General features: G+C 41.4%; 1 protein-coding gene across 10 annotated transcripts in view; it reads right to left on the bottom strand.

The window, feature by feature from the left end:
* Window positions 1–22616, bottom strand: part of LOC127007647 (gephyrin-like) — a 41070-nt gene that overhangs the window by 16462 nt on the left and 1992 nt on the right. For 5 of the 10 annotated variants that reach the window (XR_007760319.1, XR_007760320.1, XM_050878836.1 and 2 more), the window contains exons 2-7: window positions 20388–20525; window positions 19825–19971; window positions 16095–16255; window positions 11090–11654; window positions 10272–10512; window positions 4468–4742 (exon numbers count right to left, since the gene is read on the bottom strand). Coding sequence is in view for 8 of the 10 variants with exons in the window: in XM_050878836.1 (XP_050734793.1) it covers window positions 4468–4742; window positions 10272–10512; window positions 11090–11654; window positions 16095–16255; window positions 19825–19971; window positions 20388–20525 (1527 nt within the window). In the remaining 2 variants the exon portion in view is untranslated. Of the gene's footprint in view, window positions 1–4467; window positions 4743–10271; window positions 10513–11089; window positions 11655–16094; window positions 16256–17205; window positions 19258–19422; window positions 19593–19824; window positions 19972–20387; window positions 20561–22616 lie in introns of those variants that run through there. The other 5 variants (XM_050878838.1, XM_050878839.1, XM_050878841.1 and 2 more) reach the window with 4 other exon arrangements.

Below are 22616 nucleotides of genomic sequence, written 5' to 3'. Positions count from 1 at the left end.
GAGAGAGAGAGAGAGAGGGGGGGGGGGGCAACCAACGTGGGGTTAAAAACATGGTAACGCTGTACTCCTGCTTGTTCCTTACAGGGCACCGACACAGCCGCACTTTAAGGTGAGTCTTATTATAGTGTACTCTATCCTGATCTAATTTCATCTCACACCCTGATTTTAAGTGAACCTTGCTTTATGAACATGCTATGTTCCTGAGAAACAGTTTAAGCAAAATTCTGTTGTGCTAACAAATTACAACATGGCTTGAATTTAAGCTGTTTAGTTCCAGGATCCCAATTTTTTTCCCCAATCCACCCAATTTACCCTTCTTGTTCCATCAGAATCAATATTGTTGAATCTCATGACCTTACAAATGCATCTATAACACTGGGTTACAAAAAAAAAAATGTAAGTTATCTAAGTTTTTTCAACTGATTTAGAACAACTTTGCTCCGCTGAATCCGAAAATGACACCCATTTCCCTCAATCAGATCAGGTTTTTGTGCCAAATTGATTTTTAAAAAATCTGATCTTATAACTAAATTGATTACATTTTTGTGACATTTTTGGTTGATTTTTGTCAATATTTCTCATCCAAAATAGGTTTTTAAGATAAAAAAAAACAATTTCTAACACAATTCATTAATTAAATGTTACAAAAATTGATAAGTGTACTTTGAATAGTAGACATTGACAAAGGTAAGTAGATGTTAATTGGATATTAGGTCATCATTGTTCAAAATTCAGGGCATGAACTTCAGTTTCTTCGAACTCCTAGAATGCTCAGCGGTAGGGATGTCTCCCTTCAGAGTCAAATAGTAATCAGCCATTATGACTGCATCCTAGCATCCCTAACACCTGGTCTCCATCTCTTTCATGTCCTGATGGAATCTCTCCCCCTGCTTGTCGCTCATTGACCCCAGATTCTCAGGAAACGATCCATATGTGAGAATAAGTAATGCATTTTGATGTTCATGTTGCATCCGAGGTTTCTCAAAGCAGTCAGCATATTGGTGACAAGTTCTGCATTGTTCCTGGCCTTCTTGTTGCCAATAAAGTTCTTCATGACAAGAACAAAATCCTTCCACACTTTTAGCCCCACTTCGTTCATGAGTTTTCAAATCCTGGATCTCTGATGAGCTGATGGAGTTGAGGACCGTCAAAGATGCCAGCTTTCAACTTCTCCATGGTCAATCGTGGAAAAGCTTTGGTGAACTGTTTGATCAAGCCGAGCTTGATGTGCAGTGGTGGGAGGAGTATCCTGTCTGTCCACCAGAGGGTTGTTTATGATGTTCCTTGCTCTGCAAGGCACCAATTCCTCCCATACAGGCCAGTCCTTCTTCATGTAATGCTGAGCTTTGTCCCTACTATCCCACATGCACAGAAAGCACAGGTACTTGGTGAACCCAGACTGTTGTCCCAACAAAATACAAAAAATACAAGTTAGTCAAAAATTGGCACATGTAAACTCCTCAGAATTCAATTATCTAAAAAAATAAGAAAAATTTTTGCCTCATAAATAGAAAATACCCGTATGTGTAAAAGAAAAAAAAATCATGTGGGGATAGATAAAAAAAAGTTGACCTGATTGCGCAAAACCAATGTGATTTTTGGATTCAGCACATCAAAATTGTCCTAAATCAGCTAAAAACGAGACAATAAATTTGTTGTTGGCCAGTGTAGTCCATTATGATGATATTAGAGCAGAGACAACAGTGAGAACAAGAATAGCAGCTACTTGGAAAAAATGGAGTGTGTTAGTAAGCTTGCTGGCCAACAGAAAAATACCATCAAGGAGCAGGGTAAGTATCTACTGTGCATGTGCAAGGCCGGTGATGCTGTATGGAGGAAAGAGACGGCCAACACACAAAGAGATGGAGAAGACGATGAGGAGCAGTGACTGCAGAATGCTGAGATACATGGGGCATGTGAGATGGGAAGATAGGGTATCAAATGAGAAGGTGATGAGGCGTGATGTAAAACGCATGTTGAGTGTTCTGAGGAGGCAAATATTTAGGTTGTACAGGCACATCAAAAGGAGGGAGGAGTGCCATGCACTCAGAAGAGCTGTCAAGGTGGAGGTAGTAGGAAGTAGACCAAAGAAGACCTGGAGGCAGTGTGTGAAGGAAGACATGAGAAGAAAGAACATCAGGGAAGAGAATCTACGACTGTCAAGAGTGGGGGAGACATGGCCCATCAAACACCATAAGGGAAAAATAAGGATATTAAACAGAGAATAATAATCTAATAAAAAAATAATACATCTCTCAATTGAGTTATCTGTACAGTCATAAGGTAAACTGCAGACAGTGTGTGCCTCACCCCTCACAGCCCTCTGGCATGAGCACCATGCATAACTACAAATATGCTTGCCACTTGTTAGTCTGCAACTAAAAACACAAATTGGAAGCTCCATCTCAACTCTGTGCCGAAAATAAATCTTAGTGTGAGGCTCTTCACCAAGCAGTGATCACAAAAAAGGTCATGTAGTTATTTGCCAAACAGCCAAACAAGTCAATCCTGTAGTTACTTGCCATGCAGTTCAGCAAAATTGATAAGAATGTTAACCTACTGTCATTCAGTTAGGTACTTAAGCACTATTCATAAACTAACAGTAGCACCTTAACAAAATGATCGGCAGCAAATCGCTGTAAATTACTGACGGCATGACTAAGACCAATATCGCACACTTCTTGGTGAACAGCCACTCTGATTTGAGAAAAAGGATAGAAGATAAGCTTTATTTTTACCACCTGGTCAAGTTATACCTTCCATTTTGTGCTTCTGAGTGAATATTTACAGAGCAAGGTGTGATCTCGGCCTAGCCATCACTAATGTAAAATGATGTAACCATTCTTTAAGTTAAGGTGGGCTAGAGTGGGGTTTTATAAGTTTATAAATGGTTCTTATTGAGTGACGATATGTTAATATTCTTAATGATTTTGTTGAGCTCAAACCTCCAACTGTGGAGTTTGCCTGCCTAGTTCTGTTGAGATGCCAGCCAGTAGGAAAGTGCAAAGTAAGTTTGCATTGTGTTGCTGTTAGAAGAAAAAAAAAAGGCTGGTTGCTGCAGACTACTGTCAGTTTTAAAATATCACCCGCTCACTCATATGTGACTAGTTATTAAATTTATAATCAACTAAGTACCATTATTTAACTCTGCATTTTGCTTTCATGTAATCCTTCACTTATCAGCTGTTACTGGACTCAGGATAGCTGACCTCCTGTGTCCAGCCTGTTGGTGTTTTCTGTTACATAGACTTTTTTACTTGTTTGAGCAGTATTTGCTAAGAACAAGGCCATGCCTCTATTTTTCAATATTTCTCTAAAATTCTTGCCAACAAACACTTGTTATAGACACCAGAAATATAAAACCCTTGTTAATATCAATTACACATCAACGAGTAAACAGTTCATGTAGCTACGAGAACATCAACGTCTAGAAATCAAAATGGACAGTGACCAGCCAGCCAGCAAAAAGTGTTCTCTCATTTTTTGTCCATTATACCAGAACAAGAAAAAGCGCAAGAACTTCTGAACTATGGGAAGCCTGACCACAACCAAGAATAAGAGACAATAAAAAAGATAGCTCACCAATCATTTGTTTTATCCTCACAGCACTATGTGACTCCTTACCCAGTCACAAACACAGCATTGAGTGGTACCTAAACACAGCATAAACAAGGGAAAAATTGCAGAAATGGTCATATTATGCAGACTAGTGCAGTGAGCTGTCTGGGTATCACTCAACAGTCTGTTTGCATACGGGTCAGGAGTTTTTGTGCCCTGTTACAAGTGACGTGTGCAGTTGTAATATTTTTATATCTATAACTAGTGGTTGTAAGGATGGGTTTGATGATTTGTTAACCCCTTGACTGCAGATTTCCTACAAGAAGACATCACCAAGCTACAGGAATGGAACAAAATGTGGCTGCTACGATTCAATGAATAAAAATGTAAAGCCATGCACCTTGGGAAGGGATATCCAGCATGCCAATACCACATGGGAAACACTTCACTATCCACCACAGAGGCAGAGAAAGACCAGGCTACCAGTGAAGGCCAAATCCATGCCAATTGTAGCGGACGGGTTAAAGAAGTGGTTTAGCAAGGCGTGAAAGTTCAGAGAGGGGAGAGGACCAGCAGTAAGACACAGTAATCATATCAAATCAAAAAACATCCTTATTTCAGGCAAAAAGTTGAAAAAAACATAAGTAATAGAAAGACTATAAATAGGAAAAATGGGTGAAAGTTATGGGGTGGCAGCACCATTGAACTCTCTATATACGTATAAAATATAATGCAAGTAACGTTTTTGTTAATAACAGTGTTTTTCAGGGACCTATTAGACGTTATTAGTAGTCTGTGCAGGCAAGGTACTACTGTGATCATTGTCATAGTTCTTCTAAAACATATGCAATTAAATCCAGACATTCTTAGCACTGACTAAAGGGTAAAAAAAATTATATGAGCAACTACCTGAGCAAAGTGGATTTGAGCATCAAAATCAGAGGAAAGCACAGGCCTCAAGATGTCTCTCTCTCCCATAGACACTCCCCCAGTTGTCACCAGAATGTCTGCATGACTAAATGCATTCCTGAGGCTCTTGAGCAGGGCTGTGGGCTGGTCACGAGCAATGCCAGCATCCAGTACTGGAAAGCCATGCTGCTGCAGAAGTGACATGATTGTGGTCTTGTTGCTGTCCCTGATGTGACCCTCTTGAAGAGGCTCACCAGGATCCTGCAGCTCATTACCTGTTGCAAGAAATGCTTTTTTTATATTTTTTTACAGGGGAGGCAGCTCAAGGGTAATAAACAAAAACATGAACAAAAATGTCTGCTAAATGCAGCTCCAGTGAAAGAAAATAGAACAAGGGGCCAAAAGAGAGGTTAATTATGGGTGGAGAGATGTCCTGATACTCTTGAAAGACTTCAAGTCACAGGCAGGAAATACAAACAAAGGAAGGCTGTTCCAGAGTTTACCAGCAGAAGGGATAAAAGAATGAAGATGCTGGTTAACTTTTGCATAAGGAATTTGGACAGAATAGGGATGAGCAAGAGTGGAAAGTCGTGTGCAGCGGGGCCGCAGGAGGGGAGGAGCCATGCATCTAGCAAGTTCAGAAGACCAGTCAGCATGAAAATATCGACAGAAGATAAAGAGAGATGCAACACTGCGGTGGAATTTAAGAGGCAGAAGACTGCTAGGAAGAGGAGAGCTGACGTGACGAAGGGTCTTTGATTCCACTATGTCCAAGAAAACTGCGTGTATGGAGCTCCTACACACAGAAGATGCATATTCCTTATGAGGGCAGACAAGGCCTCTGTATATGGACAACATCTGTGAGGGGAAGAAGAACTGACAGAGACGATACAGAACACCCAACCTTGAGGAAGCTGATTTAGCAAGAGACGAGATATGAAGTTTCCAGTTAAGATTTTGGGTTAAGGATAGACCGAGAATTTTTATTGTAGAAGAAGGTGACAGCTGTGTGTTATTGAAAATTAGGGGATTGGTGTTTGCAAGATTATATTGAGTTGACAGGTGGAGAAACTGAGTTTTCAAGGCACTGAAAGACACCCAAGTTCCTCCTGCCCCATTTGGAAATAATAGTAAGATCTGAGGTCAAGCGTTCTGCAGTGTCCAGACTAGAGTCATGTAATTCTTGTAGGGAGGGTCTTCTGTTAAAAGATGTTGAGTAATGCCGAGTAGAGTCATTAGTGTAGGAGTGGATAGGACAGTTTGTAGTAGAAAGATCATTAATGAACAACAGATAGTGGGGGGATAGAACAGAGCCCTGCAGGACACCACTATTAATAAATTGGTTTAGGGGAAGAATAGTAACCGTCTACTACAGCAGAGAGAGCATGACCAGAAACGAAACAGGATAAAAGGGCTACAGAGAGAGGGATAGAATCCAAAGGAGGGTAGTTTAGAAAGCAAAGATTTGTGCCAGACTCTGTCAAAAGCTTTCAAGATGTCTAAGGCAACAGCAAAAGTTTCACCCAAACAGCTGAGGGGATGACCAGGAGTCAGTTAAGAGAGCAAGATCACCAGTAGAATGCCCCTTGTGAAAACCATACTGGTGATCAGATAGAAGGTCAAAAGTGAATAGATGCTTAACCCTTTCCTTGCTAAACGCTCACACTGAGCACTATTGTAGCTTGCTGGTGGTGCTAAACGCTCGCTGCGAGCTCCAGTCGCACTCAAATTTCCTGCGTATGAAAGTGTTCCAACACTATTTCTCACCCCACAGCATTGCTAATTCAGTGGGTTTTCCACGAAATTTGGTGGAAAATCATATCAGCCTAGCGCAGAAAAGCGTGGAAAATCTATGGACGAGCAACTGGTGGATGTTGTTGACCAATATAGCGACATTTTTGCATAGCTTCACCTATCACATGACTGATATTTTGACCAAATAGCTGTAAATTTTGCAGTTGGCAATACTGCCCTGCCAGCACCCCATCATCAAGAAATCTACTCAGTAGTTGCCTTATGGCTGACCGTCGCGCAAGTATAAATGTACGTCTTCGCAGGCAACACCCCCTGAACGTGCCTGTACATTCGCAGGAGAGGCTTACATTACTGAATCTTATAGATCTTGGCTTCCTCTTTCCAACAGGTTTTTTTTTGGCTGTGATGAATATTTTTTGAGATACAGAGGTTAAAAGAGTGAGCACTAACGTCACTTGCTGGTGGTGCTAAAAGCTCGCTGCGAGCACCAGTCGCACTCACAGCAAAAAACACCTCATGAACATGCCTGTACATTCGCAGGAGAGGCTGACATAACCAAATCTTATAGATCTTGGCCTCCTCTTCCCAAGTGTTTTTGTTTTGTAGCTGTGATGAATAGTTTTTGAGATACAGCTGTTAAAACAAATCCCCTTCCCCCGCTGGGGTGCTTGAGCGCGCCTGGGGGAATAGTCTCGTTGCGAGCGCTTAGCAAGGAAAGGGTTAAGAATCTTCCAGTTAAGGATTGATTCAAAAGTTTTAGAAAGACAAGAAAGTAAAGCTATAAGATGGTAGTATAAGGGATTAGAATGGTCACCCTTCTTAGACACAGGCTGTATGTAGGAATACTTCCAGGAGGAGGTGGTGGCTGTGTGGTCAGCATGTGGGCATGGTGAGCCCGAGGACGTAGGTTTGAGACCCACCAAAACATGCTGATATTTCAAGCCATCACCGAGTGGCAGAAGATTATCCACATGCTGCCCAGATCTTCAATCAACCTTAACTTCAGCGACTAAGTTCAAGAGGAGCACCGGGGGGGCAGCATGGGCCAAGCAAAGCATATGTCATGACAGCCACTATAAATATAATTCACCTGCACCACTAATGAGCTGGGGCCATCCAAGATGCCCCTCAAGAAAGCCTACAACAGCCCCAGAAAAAAAAAAAAAAAGGAAGGAAGAAAAGGTAGATGTTGAAAGGCAGAGACGAAAGAGTTTGACCGGGCAGGGTGTCACCACGGAAACTTTTTTTTTTTTTTTTTTTTTTTTACAGCAAAGGAGTCAGTTCAAGGGCATAAAAAAAGGTAGCAAATGTGAAAAAAAAGCCCGCTACTCACTGCTCCTATAAAGAGTTAGAGGAGTGGCCGAAAGATAGGTCAATTTCGGGAGGAGGGGTGTCCTGATACCCTCCTCTTGAAAGAGTTCAAGTCATAGGCAGGAGGAAATACAGATGAAATACAGATGAAGTACAGTTTTTACAAACAATAGGAAGTACTCCATCAGACCCATAAGCCTTCTGAGGGTTAGGTTAGTTGAGGAAAGATGAAGAAGTGAAACTGGAGGAGATATTTTTGGCTAGGTGTCAGAAGTCTCTGGAAGAATTAGAAAAAGCAAGGTTGCGGCACTTTCTATTTACGAAAGTTTTTTGGTAAGTTGGAGAATTGATTTGGTACGATTCCAGGAAGAAATGTAAATTTCATAATTTGCAGGAGTATGAAGGCTCTGGTACCATTTGTGAGCTCCTTCTCTATCTTTGATAGCACAAGAACAAGCGTGACTGAACCAAGGCGTTTTAGCATGAGCAGTAGAGAAAGAACGTGGAGTGTGTGCCTTCATTCCAGAGACAATCACCTCAGTGATGCGTTGGGCACCCACAAAGGGGTCTCCGTCCTGGATGCAGTAATCATTCTATGGGAAATCAGAATAATACATTCTCAGGTCATCCCACTGAACTGAAGCAAAATGCCAAAACAAACGCCTCTTCAGTGGGTCAAGAGACTGTACAGGAGCAATAAGACAAAATGCAGAAATAAGGATGTGATCAGAGGAGCCTAACAGAGAGGACAGTTTAACAGAGTAAGGTGAAGGGTTAGGTTAGGTTAGGAAGAGGTCTAGAATGTTGGGCGTGTCTTCAAGGTGATTGGGGATATGTATAGGGTGCTGAACCAGCTGCTCTAGATCATTGAGAAGAGTACCTAGGCTTGTTCACCAGGCTAGTCAGTGAAAGAGGATGAAAGCCAAAGCTAGTGGTGAACACTGAAATCTCCTAGAATGGAGATTTCAATTATTAAGTAAAAGTACATAATAAAATAATGTTACAGAAATATGCAAAGCATGACAAAGAAAAATATAAAACCTCCAGTCTATTGACTTTTCATCATCAGTTTCATTATTAATACTTTCTCCACATAGAGATTTGGAGGGGTTTATGATGAATAATTCTTATCAGTTAATATTACTGACATGGAATATAAATGCTGTTTTTAAATGGAGTATTAAGTTAAATGAAAATCACTACATTATTACTCCCTAATCTCATATAAAATGTCTTTTAATATGTAATACAGTAGAATCTTGCCAATAGCAATTCTGAAAATACCACTTTTGACAATGACAAAAAGTTTGAATTGATATCAAGTTTGTATAGTAACTTTTGATTTATATGAGAGTTTTTACTGAAAAAGAGCATCTGGGAGCATTTTGGATAATGTTCCCTTCCTGCCACCCTGAAGGTCATCACTCAAACCCTGGTCACAGCCGTGGCTACATTAAAAGAATATATTGGTTTTGCACCCCTGGGACTATTACTTGTTTTTCCCTTATGAAGCCCTTATATTGGTTTTACCCCCCTGGGACTATTACTTGTTTTTCCCTTATGATGCCCTATCTTTTTTAGCTATTTTTTGCTTATAAGAATCTTTATCAAGTTGGTGTGAGTGATATGAAGCTCACCTTGGAGGAGTTTGTTTTTGGTATGGTGATTGTAATGTGCCTTGTGCATGGCAGCTGTTTTGGCATACCACTCCCCCTGCCCCGACTCTGACCTTTTGCACTCTATTCATGCACTTGCATCAGTGCATCACTGAGCTTGTCTGGGCTAACCTATGCAACCACTGGTTGTGGAACCAAAGACACCACAAACACCTCTTTGAACCAATGGGTGCATGAACTTCTGAACTTGTGGGTGGCATGGTCACAGTCACAGATGATGGGCAACACCACAGAGCATCACACAGCATCTGTGGCTCCCAACCTTTATGCGGGCATGCCACTGAGCGGTATAGGGATAGTTCACTGCACTCATCATCATCATCATCTGCTTAACGCCAGGTTTACCCATAATCTCTTATGAGGGTAAACAGTTGATTCGCTGCCAACTATTTCTGTACAGTGCCTCACCCTCTCTAATGCCCAATGCTTCCAAATACTCTTCACCACACTGTCTCCATGTTTTCTTTCGCCTGCCTGGTGAGCAGCAACTTGGCACTTTCACTCCAAAAGCACTCCTTAATGCCTGGCCATCCCTTTTCCTCTTCCAAGTCCAAACCATCTCAATTTCAGTACTCTCATCACTGCACTAATCTGCACAATGTGATAATTTTTGAAATTTGATCCTAGTGCACTCTACATAAATGGTACCATTCATCACTTTATTTGTATTTGGGCTGGGAGTTGCAGATGGTACATGGCGTATTGTGTGTTGCCTCATTCTTGGTTGCGGCAGAGTCACCCATTACCTCAGGAGTTCTTGCACTCTGTGGTTTTGGATGGCATGTGTGAGTCTGTGTGAAATTTCTGCCTCTATGGACAGTAGCTGCAGGAGTTGGCTTTGATGAGTTAAGTGAAGTGTGGACTGGGTGCAGAGGGTTGGAGTGGGTGTGGGACAAAGGGTGCATCATTGTGGCTAGTGTGTGCAGGCCTCAGAGCAATAGTTGCACTGACCTTACATATCTGAGGCCTCCCCAGTTTGCTACCTGGGAATGAATCGGCTAACAGTAAGACCTTGCCAAACCATACATTAGCTAAAAAATAAATCATGAACACTAGAGTTACCAGTTGAGAGGATTGCCACCACTGGTTTTCTGACAACCAAAACACTGGTAACACCAACAGTGGCAAGGAGTCCCATTTCAGAGGGCCCAAGGAGGGTTCCCTTAGGTAAGATCTTCTCTCCAGCAGCAATGTCACATCCAACAGGTCGGATGTCCTGCCCAGCCTGTGGAGTCTTCAGGATCTTAATCTCCAATTCCACGCAACCATCATCTGCATCTTTGGTTAGCTCAGTGTCTTCTACCTGAAAATAAACACATTTTTGGAATTTCATCACGAAGTGATTTACAGTAGCCTATACAAGACAAAATTTTGAACTTTTTATACTTATCTAAATTCTAAGATTTTCTATTACTTTTACAGAGCTCAAGATATAAAGATGTGAAATTCCAAGCTTAATATCATTATTTCTATACTAAAGCAAATAAATGGAGCTGCTTGCAGGGCAGATGGTGTGGAATGATAATGTAATTGCCTATTTCTAATGATGTATATTTGCAAAACTGGATAATAACTTTTTTCCTTTGATTTTATTTACCATTAATGTTAAACACTTATGTGCCAAAACTTTGATTGTTGAGCTCCAGACTGCTTATATACTATGGTGCTGGGTAAAGGATGAAGTAATATTGTTCTGGAAAAGCTGATGGAAATGTCTTGACACTCATTTAAGCTAAAAAATAAGAAAAAAAGTGTCACAAGATAAATCATAATACATGGAAATTCTTTTTGATTGTGAATCTTGATTGGCAAACGTTTGATTTTCTTCTCTGTTATCTGTGCAAGCCCAGTGTTTAGTTTCTGAGAACAGAATATGTCACCTGCACCACTGCATCAGCTCCTGAGGGGACGGGGGCCCCTGTGTTCACCCTCACACACGTGCCACTGGTCACTTCCAGCTTCCCTGGAGAGCAGCCTGCTGTTGAGTCACCCTTCACTGCTCGCAGCCCAGCCCCATCAGAGGCTAATACAGCATACCCATCCTTTATTGAGGCAGGAAATGGGGGAAGTGGATCCTTGGCATGGATGTTTTCTGCCAAAACAAACCCTAAAGCATTCTTTGTATGGATAGTCTCAGTAATGCATAGTTCTGCATGTGACAGGACAATCTCCACAGCCTGAGAAACTTGGATCATTGGATAAGGAGATTTCCTTGGACGACGGGATATGTGGGACACATCTGCCTTTGACTCGTCACTTTCTTGGTGGTGGTGGTGGTGATGTTGGTGAAGCCCACAGTGGTGATGGTGATGGTGGTGGTGGTGGTGGCCTGTGATACTTCCACCTTTCACACCTTCAGACTGAAGTGCAATGTGTGTGGTCTCCACCTCATCTTTCCATCCCATGATGAGACTCACTGCGTGGGAGATGGCTGGAGAAATGAACCTGTTGAAGATTTGAAAATCAAGTTATGAAAACTGATAAAAGTTACAGAAGAAAATTCACATATATTGTCTATTGCAAAGAAAAGGAAGATTATATGGAAAAAAGTTATCACGCACAAAAATAAACTCCATTTCCTGTCCTGGCAAGGTGAGTCAAAATCATATGACAAAACAGATGGGCAAAATTCAGGAAAAAAACTGTTAATCCTCCTGGCAGGGTCCAGCCTTGTGCCAGGATATCACAAATGATGGACAATTGGATAATACTACATGCACGAAAAAAAGTTGGAAAGTTTCGTTTAGTCACCACAACATCTGTGGTCATATGCCGGAGAGAGACAGAAGGGGAAGGAATTATAGGAGAAGGGAACAGATCCCAGGAGACGGGACGCAACCCAAGATTAACCCTTTCCTTGCTAAGCGCTCACAACGAGACTATCCCCCCAGGCGCGCTCGGGCACCCCATCGGGGGAAGGTAATCTCTTTAAACTGCTGTATCTCAAAAACTATTCATCACAGCTATGAAACAAAAACACCATTGGAGAGAGGAGGCCAAGATCTATAAGATTTGGTTATGTAAGCCTCTCCTGCGAACGTACAGGCACGTTCAGGGGGTGTTTTTTACTGCGAGTGCGGCTGGCGCTCGCAGCAAGCTTTTAGCGCCACCAGCAAGTGACACTAGTGCTCGCTCTTTTAACCTCCGTATCTCAAAAACTATTCATCACAGCTAAAAAACAAAAACACCATTGGAAAGAGGAGGCCAAGATCTATACGATTTGGTAATGTAATCCTTTCCTGTTAACGTACAGGCACGTTCAGCGGGTGTTGCCTGCGAAGACGTACATTTACACGTGCGCGACGGTCAGCTGTAAGGCAACTACTGAGTAGATCTCTTGATGATGGGGTGTTGGCAGGGCAGTATTGCCAACTGCAAAATTTACAGCTATTTGGTCAAAATATCAGTCATGTGATAGGTGAAGCTATGCAAAAATGTTGCTATATTGGTCAACAACATCCACCAGTTGCTCGTCCGTAGATATTCCACGCTAGGCTGATATGATTTTCCACCAAATTTACTGGAAAACCCACTGAATTGGCAATGCTGTGGGGTGAGAAATAGTGTTGGAACACTCTCATATGCAGCAAATTTGAGTGCAACTGGAGCTCGCAGCAAGCGTTTAGCACCACCAGCAAGTTACGGTAGTGCTCACTGCGAGCGTTTAGCAACGAAAGGGTTAATACCTGGTACCCATTCACTGCTGGGTGGACAGAGGCGTAGGGTATCGAAGAAGCCGCCCAAATGTTTCCACTCCGCCCGGGCATTGAACCCAGGTTCTCTCAGTTGTGAGCCAAATGTGCTAAACACTGCACCACGAAGCCCCCCTACATGCACGGAGAATTCGACACCACTACATGTCTGTCTGTTTTCATCTGCTCCCCATTTCCTAATGAAGTACTAGTGTAATATTTTATGAGTTACTGAGCTGGATGCCACCCTATCACTCCCACCCACTTGTGTTAATGGATTAGTGTGACAGGAAGGCGGGGAAAAAGGAACGTTGTGTTTTTCCATTAAATGAAGAGCTGATGTCAGCTGAGGCCACTCCCATCCAGTGTTAATAGATCTGAGTGATTAGGAGGGTGGGTGAGTAAGAAGGCAGCAAGGAAAGAAGGGAGTAGGAATGAAATGAGGACGTGATGCCAAACCACAACTCAAGAAGTGGACAACACAGTTGCATATGTTCAGGTCACTGATATTGGAAGAGGCATCAGGGGGAGGGGGGTGATAGAGAGTAGAGATGGAGTGTCGATGCCATATCCACATAATTCACATTAATATACACTCAACCCTTGATTTCCCAGATATGGGATTTCCTGGCTTTGCCTGATCTAGCAATTGCCAGACATACGTATGGCCGGTCAATTCCAGGATCAAAATAAAAGTCCAAGCCAAAAATTAGGGTACAGCATTTGTCTGGCCAAGTCCAGATACTGAAGCAGAGGCCTGGCCATACATTAGATTCCATCCCCCGGTCAATGTCAACAAAATTCGCTAGGTGGCCATGTGCGTGCTGGACATATTTGTTTATTGTTGTCTCATGCTGTTAAGTGAACAATCTGTGCCCTTACATTTGCATGTAAATTTAGTATATGCTGAAATCAAGTAAATAATTCACAGTACAGTAGTATAATATTTTTGGCCACCCACAAAACTGAAAAAGAAAATGGCAAACACTGCATCACTGCTTGTAATTACGATCCAACTTAAATTACCTATATGATATTTTCATGACTTGACTTTTATAGAAAGAAAAATTCATTAGTAACTAATTCAGTAGTACACATAATATGCTTGACCCTTTGCTGTGCGAAAGCCCGGTCGGGATACTAAAAACATGTGTTTTCACAAGCGTTTCCTGCCACCCAGTGATGACGTACATGGCGCCTGTTTGTCTCAGCCAATAGAAGCATCTATGCAGCTATGCTGGGAGCAAGAGAATGTGCCAGCTTGGCCCGAGAGTAAAAAATGAGCGGATTTCCGTAAAACTGCTCCTCTTCTCACCCCACCCATACCTAACACAATGGAGGGAAGTTTACCAAAACCTTATAGCACAGAGCTAAATAGCTGTACTACATGGTGATATTTAGGGGTTTTGGGTGAATACCAGCAAATTGGGCAAATAGCCAGCATGGGCTACTTCTTTAATGCAATTTTGCAATGTATGGGTGCATCAAATCAAAAATTTTCAAGAGTAAAAATGTCTTAGAAAATCCTCCATTTTAACATACTAAAAGTTTTTGATACCTCCACTATTTCTATAAGTGCCCGGGAAAGGGTTAAGCACCTGGTGTATAAAAAGAAAATGGTGTACACTTCGTGACCACCACTGTCAGTGACATGTGATGGAAATCTTCATATAACTTGTTTAGTTATTCCTTCTTGTATGTGTTGGTCAAAGTGTAGTAAAAGTCCAGGGCAGGTATACTGAATAATGGCGATTGCTGGACTGAGTATGGTAAACGTCCGGGAATGGGGTGTAGCCCTGGGGCTATTTCCAATTTCCAAAATTTTGCAGTTCCTGGATTGGTGCTCCTCTATTAGTTCAGGAAATCAGGGGTTGTGTGTGTAAAAGACATTGCTTGCAAATTCTGTCTCAAGTAGTACAAAATAATCTATCAAGTCTTGCACATTTTTGTATAATGGATATAAAACAAAACTACGTTATTCTGTTTTCCACTATGCAGAGCAGTTGTCCACTACAGCATAATAACGACAACTGTAGTGAAAGTAGCCTGCAGTGTTAGGGTTAAGTAGCATGTGGATACATTTATTTAGTTTTTAATCTGACTTTCTTTTTAGTTTTCAATGAGGTGAAAGTGTATTTTGAAGTAGTCCAGTGCTTGAAGAGATTAAACAGACTGCTACTCCACAGTATGGTTGATAACTGGTACATGTACCTCTGCCCCCTTCACCTACCATCACCAACACACATACACACATGAAGGTATGCACATAAACACACACTATCACTATCTGCAGGCTAACTAGAACAAGTATTTAGTAGCAGATGTTTAGGACAAAAAGGAACTGTGCTCACTACACCAATAATTATTACAGTGTGTTGGTGACACAAGTTAACTGTTTTGGAGACAATGGATCGTGACATGCTTCAAATTTCATTATCTTGTATAGCATTAAAGGAACTGCCACCAGCCTGTATGCCACGCAGAGACTGTTGGAGGGATGGAGACTCATTCTTGTGGTGTGGCTGACTGGCTGATACACTCATAAGTACACTTTAGCACCTTCAAAAAACAAGTTGGTTTTGTCACAACTATCAATCATGAGCCCTCCCCTGTTTTTCACTGTCAAAATTTTCAAAGGGTTGATAATACATATATCATTGTATATAATACTTTGTCAGCTTGTTTAGGGTCTTAGAGGCAGGGCATGTTAGGTAATTATGTAGTCACTGTGCACCTTTCCTCTGGTTTCATGATAAAATTTGCCTTGCTAAATTAATTTACTGCTATAGTTTTACTGGTGATTTATATGTTGCCCTTAAAACTTAGTACTGCCAAAGGAGCAAGTAATTGTTGTTAGGTCCGCAGCCCCTGAAAAGGCTTGAGAACTGAGACATCGAATATCAAGATGACAGCTACTCTCCCGTAAAGACTACTCAAGTTGCGTTAAGTAACTGACACCAACAATACTCAAAACGATGCATATAACATGCCGGTACCAGGAGAAAAGTAGAGTAATATGTGAAATTTTGGAAAGGTGAATATCATCTAGAGAGAAATTAAGCAGATTATGTAATTGATCATAACTTAGGGAGGGATAAGTTGAGTTTTAGGTAGCACTAACCTGTTGGGAGAGCCAGAATGACATTACTCATGATACATTACAAAAGTGTATATATAGCAAAGTTTGTATTACCTAAGACACTCCTCTGAGCCCTTCCTGCTTCCTGGGAGTGTGGCTATGAGTGTCTTTCCCCGCATCCCACACACGGGCCGCGACAGCATGGCCAGTGGGGTGACCTTCAGGGACTCTGTCAGCATGCATGTGCTCAGCCCCGGGGCTTCCCTCTCTATTACCTGCAACCGGCCAGCATATAGAAAAGCAACACATGGAGGCATTCACAAAAATAAATAAATCAAAGTAAAGTGAATGATGCCTTATTCATGTTAATATCTCTTCTGATGATTTCCTTGTTGAGTGGACAGAGCTGATCTCCAGTTGTCCAGTTATTTCCTTCAGATCTTCATCTTCCCTTTCTTTCAAGTATTCTCATAATATGCTCTCATGTAAAAAGTAAAATGTTACATCCTATCACATCCACATTCCTAATACAGTACAGTAATCCCTCATCTATCGCGGGGGTTAGGTTCCAGAACCCCCCGCAATAGGCGAAAATCCGCGAAGTAGCGACCTTATATATTTTTTTTATTATTTATATATATTTTAACGCTTTATAAACCATCCCCACACTCTTACAAATCTTTCCCACATTCCTATTGACCTTTCCCACACTTATAAACACTTCCTATGATGTTTCCTTGTTACGACACAGTCCCAATAAATGATTCTATAATTCTTGTTTCGACTTTCGACCTTTGCTTCGTAAATACGAACTTCGCGCAGGAATTAGTTTGGCGGGGCGGAAGAATACTCAGAGAAAGGACAATATGAGCGTAGCTCACTTCTTTCATATCACAATTAGGTAAATACGAAGGGGAAAGGGAGGAGAGGGATAGAGTGAATCATGAAAAAAAATACCGATAGAGAATGTAAGAAGGGAGGGAGAACAAGGAAAAGTAGTGGAGGAAACAGGGAGAGACAGAGAGGATGAAAACAAGAAGAAGGGTGTGGGGAGGGAGGGACAATGGGGAGTCATGTCAGGTCCTGAGGGAGAGTCAAGACATGACCTGACTCTCACTTCTGCCCCTCCCTCCCCACACCCTTTCCATTTCACCTTCTGTGTGTGTGTGTGTATGTGTGTACACACACACACACACACACACACACAGAAGGGGAAACGAGAAGGGTGTGGGGAGGGAGTGGCAGAAGGGAGAGTTAGGTCAGGGCTTTGGTCAGGACATGTGTGTGTGTGTTTTCATATAATCTAATGGGGAAGGAGAAAGGGAGGAAGAGTGATAGAGTGAGAGATAAGACTAAAGATAAAAGGGTGTGAGAAAGGAGGAAACAAGGGAAATGAGTGGAGGAAATGGGACGGGAAAAGAAGAGAGAGGTAGGGAGGGTCAGGTAAAGGTGAGAAAACAGGGGAGAGAAAAGGTGTGAGTGGAAGGGAAAGAGATTAAAAGAGAGAGGTAGGGAGGGTCAGGTAAAGATGAGAAAAGAGGGGGAGAGAAAGGGTGTGAGTGGGAGGGAAAGAGATTAAATGAGAGAGGTAGGGAGGGTCAGGTAAAGGTGAGGAAAGAGGGGGAGAGAAAGTGTGTGAGTGGGAGGGAGGTGAAAGGAAAAGAAGAAAGAAATGAGAAGGAAGGAGTAAAATCCGGGGACGGAGAGGGAGAAGAAAGAATGGAAGTGGGGGGAGGAGTGAACCAGGTAAAAGACTAACAGCCCAATAGGCCGCTTATTTAGGTGTGTTCCTACTTACATTGATTAATATCTTTTTAATTTTTTAGGTTAGAAAATGCTTATTTTACCGCAAAATCCCGCGATATAGCGAAAAATCCGCAATACGATACAATTTATAAATCCACGATACAGCGAGACCACGATAAGTGAACCGCGTATGGCTAGGGATTACTGTACTCTCCATTCTCTTCTTTTGATAAAAACAGCTCTCATGGTAACATATAGCATATCTTTATCTATGACTATGATACCCTATTCCTTCTGACAACTTTCCTTGAGGGACTGGCCACAAAATCTCCAGTTTTCATCATTTATACACTCCCTTTTCTTAATGTTCACAACCCCTCATTTCAGCTCTCTACTTCATGTATTCCTCAGTTCCATGACTCCACCAAACTACTATGCGTTTCAGACGCTATGAAACACAGTTTTTCGAATATAACATTTTAACAGAGCGTCGGACAAGGATGCTATTTTGGAAGACGATGATTAAGACCCCGACCTAATTGGCAAAAATAGGCTTAGGAGCCAAATGTGGATGATTACGGCACTTGTAGGAGTAACTTTAAGGTAAACTTCACTAAATTACAGCAGTGAAGATGCTGGTTGACTTTTGCATAAGGGGTTTGGACAGTACAGGGTTGAGCTTTAGTAGAAGGTCATGTGTGGCAAGGGCACGGGAGGAGGGGGCATGCAGTTAGCAAGTTCAGAAGAGCAGTCAGCGTGAAAATATTGATAGAAGATAGAGAGGCAACATGGCAGTGGAATTTAAGAGGTAGAAGACTACCAGTAAGAGGAGGAGAGCTGATGAGACAAAGAGCCTTAGACTCCACTGTCTAGAAGAGCTGTGTGAGTGGAGCCCCCCCACACATGAGATGCATACTCCACACGAATCTGCTGCACCATCTTACCTTCTATGAATGTTTCACTCAACTGTAACTGTTTCTGGTAACCGCCCATATTTTTTGGGGTAATAACAATGGCTGAACAACTTCACAAGAATCCCACAACCAACACTGAGCATAATAAGGTGGTGTTGTGAGTGTTATAATTAGGGATGTACCGATGTATTGGTATCGGTATCGGCACATTTTAAGAGTACTGGTATCGGCTGATTTTCTGCCGATACATCCGATACTTGAAGGAGTTTTGTACGTCGCTTGTCACTCGTTGCAAATAATTTTGTTCAATAGAAATTGGATTTTCAAAATTGTTGAAAAAATATTAGAAAAGTGTAATTATCTAGTATCATAATACTACATAGTTTGGAATTTCCCACAATTTAATTTTCTTCACTTTAAACAAAAGGATTCAAATTACTTTGAATACATGTATATAATACTTAGTGTACAGTATAGCCTTTGGTACCGCGGACGCATACAATACAGGTTTAGTAGCTTCGGCGCAGGATTGGCAGAACCCCTCCACTCGCCTCATAGTCATTTGCCTGCCTCAGTCAGTCAGATGGTCGCCCCACAATGGTGCATGCTGCCAGGGTCTGGGGATTTATTTCTTCACAGTCTTCTGCCTAAATGTACGGCAATTAAGGTAAAGCTAACCTAGCTGAGTCAACTAGACCTCACGAGGCGTCTCCTCCCTCGCTCCTTGTCGAAACTCATGGAGGTGGGTGTTAACACTTGGGTTAACCATGCACTACTGGCTCGCCGCGCCGTACATTTCCATGGTGCAGTGGTCAGCACGTCTGGCTACAAATCTATGGACACCTTTTTTCAGGCCAGCACTGATTACATTTTTTTCTTCCCTCCTATGGTGGAACAACGAGTGGTGGGTCTTTTTTTTTTTTTTTTAACATTTGGTATTGCCCTCTAGCTGCTGGAATTGTATAAAAAAAAATCAGTGCACAGGTATCGGTATCAGTATCGGTCAAAATTTTGGTATCGGTACATCCCTAGTTATAATAAGTATAATATCATGCTGATACAGTGTTTGGTTGGAAAGTAGTTATGTGCAAAGAGCTCTACATTCTATATTTCAACATACAATCACCCATAATACTCTTAACTCAATGCATGCATATATAAATGACCAACTTAGTGGCTCTTACCTCCTTGACTGCCTCTGGAGTAACATCCCTCTGGGCAAACCCTGTCCCTCCTGTGGTGAGGATGAGCTGCACCTCTTCACTGCACCATTCCATCAATTTGTCCCGGATGAGTTCATGATCATCAGAGACACAGGAATACTTGCAAACCTGTATATATTACCACAAGTCATGAATCATGTTATATTCTACTTTCTCTGTGCTTCCTTCAACAATCTTAGGTAACAGAACCACTATTAATCCCTGACGCCCAACTCCATGACTCATTTCTTTCCCACCCACCTACCAAACTTGGGAAAATCCTATGCATACATCTGTAAAGTGATAAGGTTACGTTAGATGGGCTGTAGTTATTATTTTCAGTGGAATCTTATAACCTAGAATCACCCTCACTACACTGAGTGCTTTGTTACTGATATATGGACCTACCTTGTGGACTGCAATAATCACTTATAACATGATTTTTCAAAGGAAATTTAAAATATGAAATAAAAATTTAAGTAATACACTTATTTCATATTTGGATATCAAGTACATAACAAGAGTCAGGAAGTAACAGTGCTTGCCTTCCCCTTGAAGAGTGCACCACCATCCACCAGGGCCTTGAGGTTGGCCCCACCTTCATCCTGAGCCTTGCCCTGGGAGCATCGGTCGCTCACAGTCAGCACCCCGACCTTGATCACTTGTGGCATGATGAAGTGAGCCTAGGGTAAGGAGGCACACCACTTCTGTGTGGATCCTGTGACCAAGTAATGCGTAACAGCATATTTTTTCTTTGTAGGATAATTCATGTTACTTCTGTAGCAATAAAGACAAATTCTCGTGGTATCTATCATCTCTTCAAACTCTAAAGCTTTTATAACTTTTGATCTTGTGCATACAATATTATAACTAAAGAATAAAACATTGTCAAGGCATTAAATTTATAATGAAAATCTTAGGCGAGTACATGAGTTGGCATTAGTTGCCTCTGTTGGGCATGACTCTTCATAAAAGTTTAATCAGATGAACACCACTAAAGACTATCTCTCAGTACAATGTCCCAGTGACATGCAGTTTTTCTTTTTACATTTCTGAATGTTTATAATGTCATGACATGGTCAAGTTCATGATAGGATGTGATGTAAGCAATTATTTATCTAATCAAATCTAAAGATAGTGGCTGGTATCTGAAAATCAAAATCTTGGTCTTCAAAGTTGATACTACTAGTAGTTATTTTGATACCAGTAGGATTTTGCTTCTGACAACTTTTGTATGTTTTGACACTTGAAAATCCATAGTTTCAGAGAAACGACGGCTTTCAGTGACTAATAATATCAGAGTAGGTTTATGATTTAAAACAATGTAAAAAATGCATGTGTATTAAAAGGGGTAATATTTTTGTCTAAAACTCATCTTTCCTTACTGTCTAAGGTGGATTCCTATATCTGTAGTGCACACTGTTCAATGACTTTACAAAAATTAATATCTAGATATTACAACTTGGATTAGTAACCTTGGCCTAACAATAAGAAGAACTGAAAAGTATTCTTTTAATATGAAAATCAGGTACAGAAAAATGTTACTAAGGTTAATCCAGGAAAATCTCATCATAATTATCATCATCATAATCATTATATTTTTACATTGCCAGTATGTAGTATATTAATGAAACAAACTTTTTTTTATGCCTAAGGGTTCAGTCACTGCACACAGCAGAGCATGGATTCTTGCGAGAACCTTCAGGACTACTGCATACATTGCCTATGGTAGGAAAGTCCTACCACACCATATCTCTTTAACTCTTCTACTTAGCAGTTTTTTCCCCATGTTTGATTTTTTGTGTTGTGAAACCAAAGGGGTGGGGGAGTACTGTCAGTACTTTCTTGTTATGATTGTCATAGTTTTGTATTTTGTAAAACATATTTTATAACTGCATGACAATGGTGCCTTGAGTTTCTCAATGGTCCGATGCCCTGTGTCCCTCCGACAATGAGCAATGCAGTAGCCTTGCCAGTGTCAGTAACCCTTTGAGGATGGACAGAAAATTACTGGTGAAAGAGAAATGGCAGAGTAGAGAGTGAGGTATTGGTGAAAATAGTGGTTAAGATAGATTGGTATAGAGAGGAAGATGCACTATTAGGTAGGAAAACATTAGCAAAATAGTACTATCTGCTGAACAAACAACTTTTCTAGAAAGAAGTTAAAAAGAGAAATGGGGGGAGGGAAGAATGATATTTACAGAATATAGAAAGATTGGGTGCTTGTTAAAATAAATGATACATTGGAGGAATTCAAGAGGCATTTTGAGTGCCTGGTGAAAGAAAATGTGAAAGGAAGAGAATAAGTGCCCAACAGGCTGTGGGAGTAAACATTTTAATGTAGGCATCCATATCCACAGGAGAAGGTGAAGATCTCAGTTCTCTCCAAAGAGATATTAATAGCGTCTCCAGGGTGGCTAGCTTGTGGGGGCTAAACTTTAACCCATCCAAGTGTGTAGTGCTACGATGCCAGCATGACTCTACTGACTGGACAGCTGTGGGCTCTCTTCAACACTACCACCTGGATAACTCTGATCTGTCCTTGGCTGACACCCATAGAGACCTGGGAGTTCTAGTTGACAACACCCTCAAGTTTCATGCAAATATAAGAACAACAGTTAATAAAGCTGCAGGATTAGCCAATAACATACTCATATCTACTCTTTGTCGCTCCAGTGACTTTATGTTAGCCATCCTCAAGTCCCACATAAGACCTTTACTAGAGTTTGGGTCAACTGTTTGGAACACTGGATACCTGGGTGACCTGCGGCTGC

The sequence above is a fragment of the Eriocheir sinensis genome, chromosome 36 (genome assembly GCF_024679095.1).
Source record: "Eriocheir sinensis breed Jianghai 21 chromosome 36, ASM2467909v1, whole genome shotgun sequence".
NCBI classification, from domain to species: Eukaryota; Metazoa; Arthropoda; class Malacostraca; order Decapoda; family Varunidae; genus Eriocheir; species Eriocheir sinensis.
The sequence above is the reverse complement of the archived record's forward strand: the minus strand, read 5'-3'. Positions and strand labels throughout refer to the sequence as shown.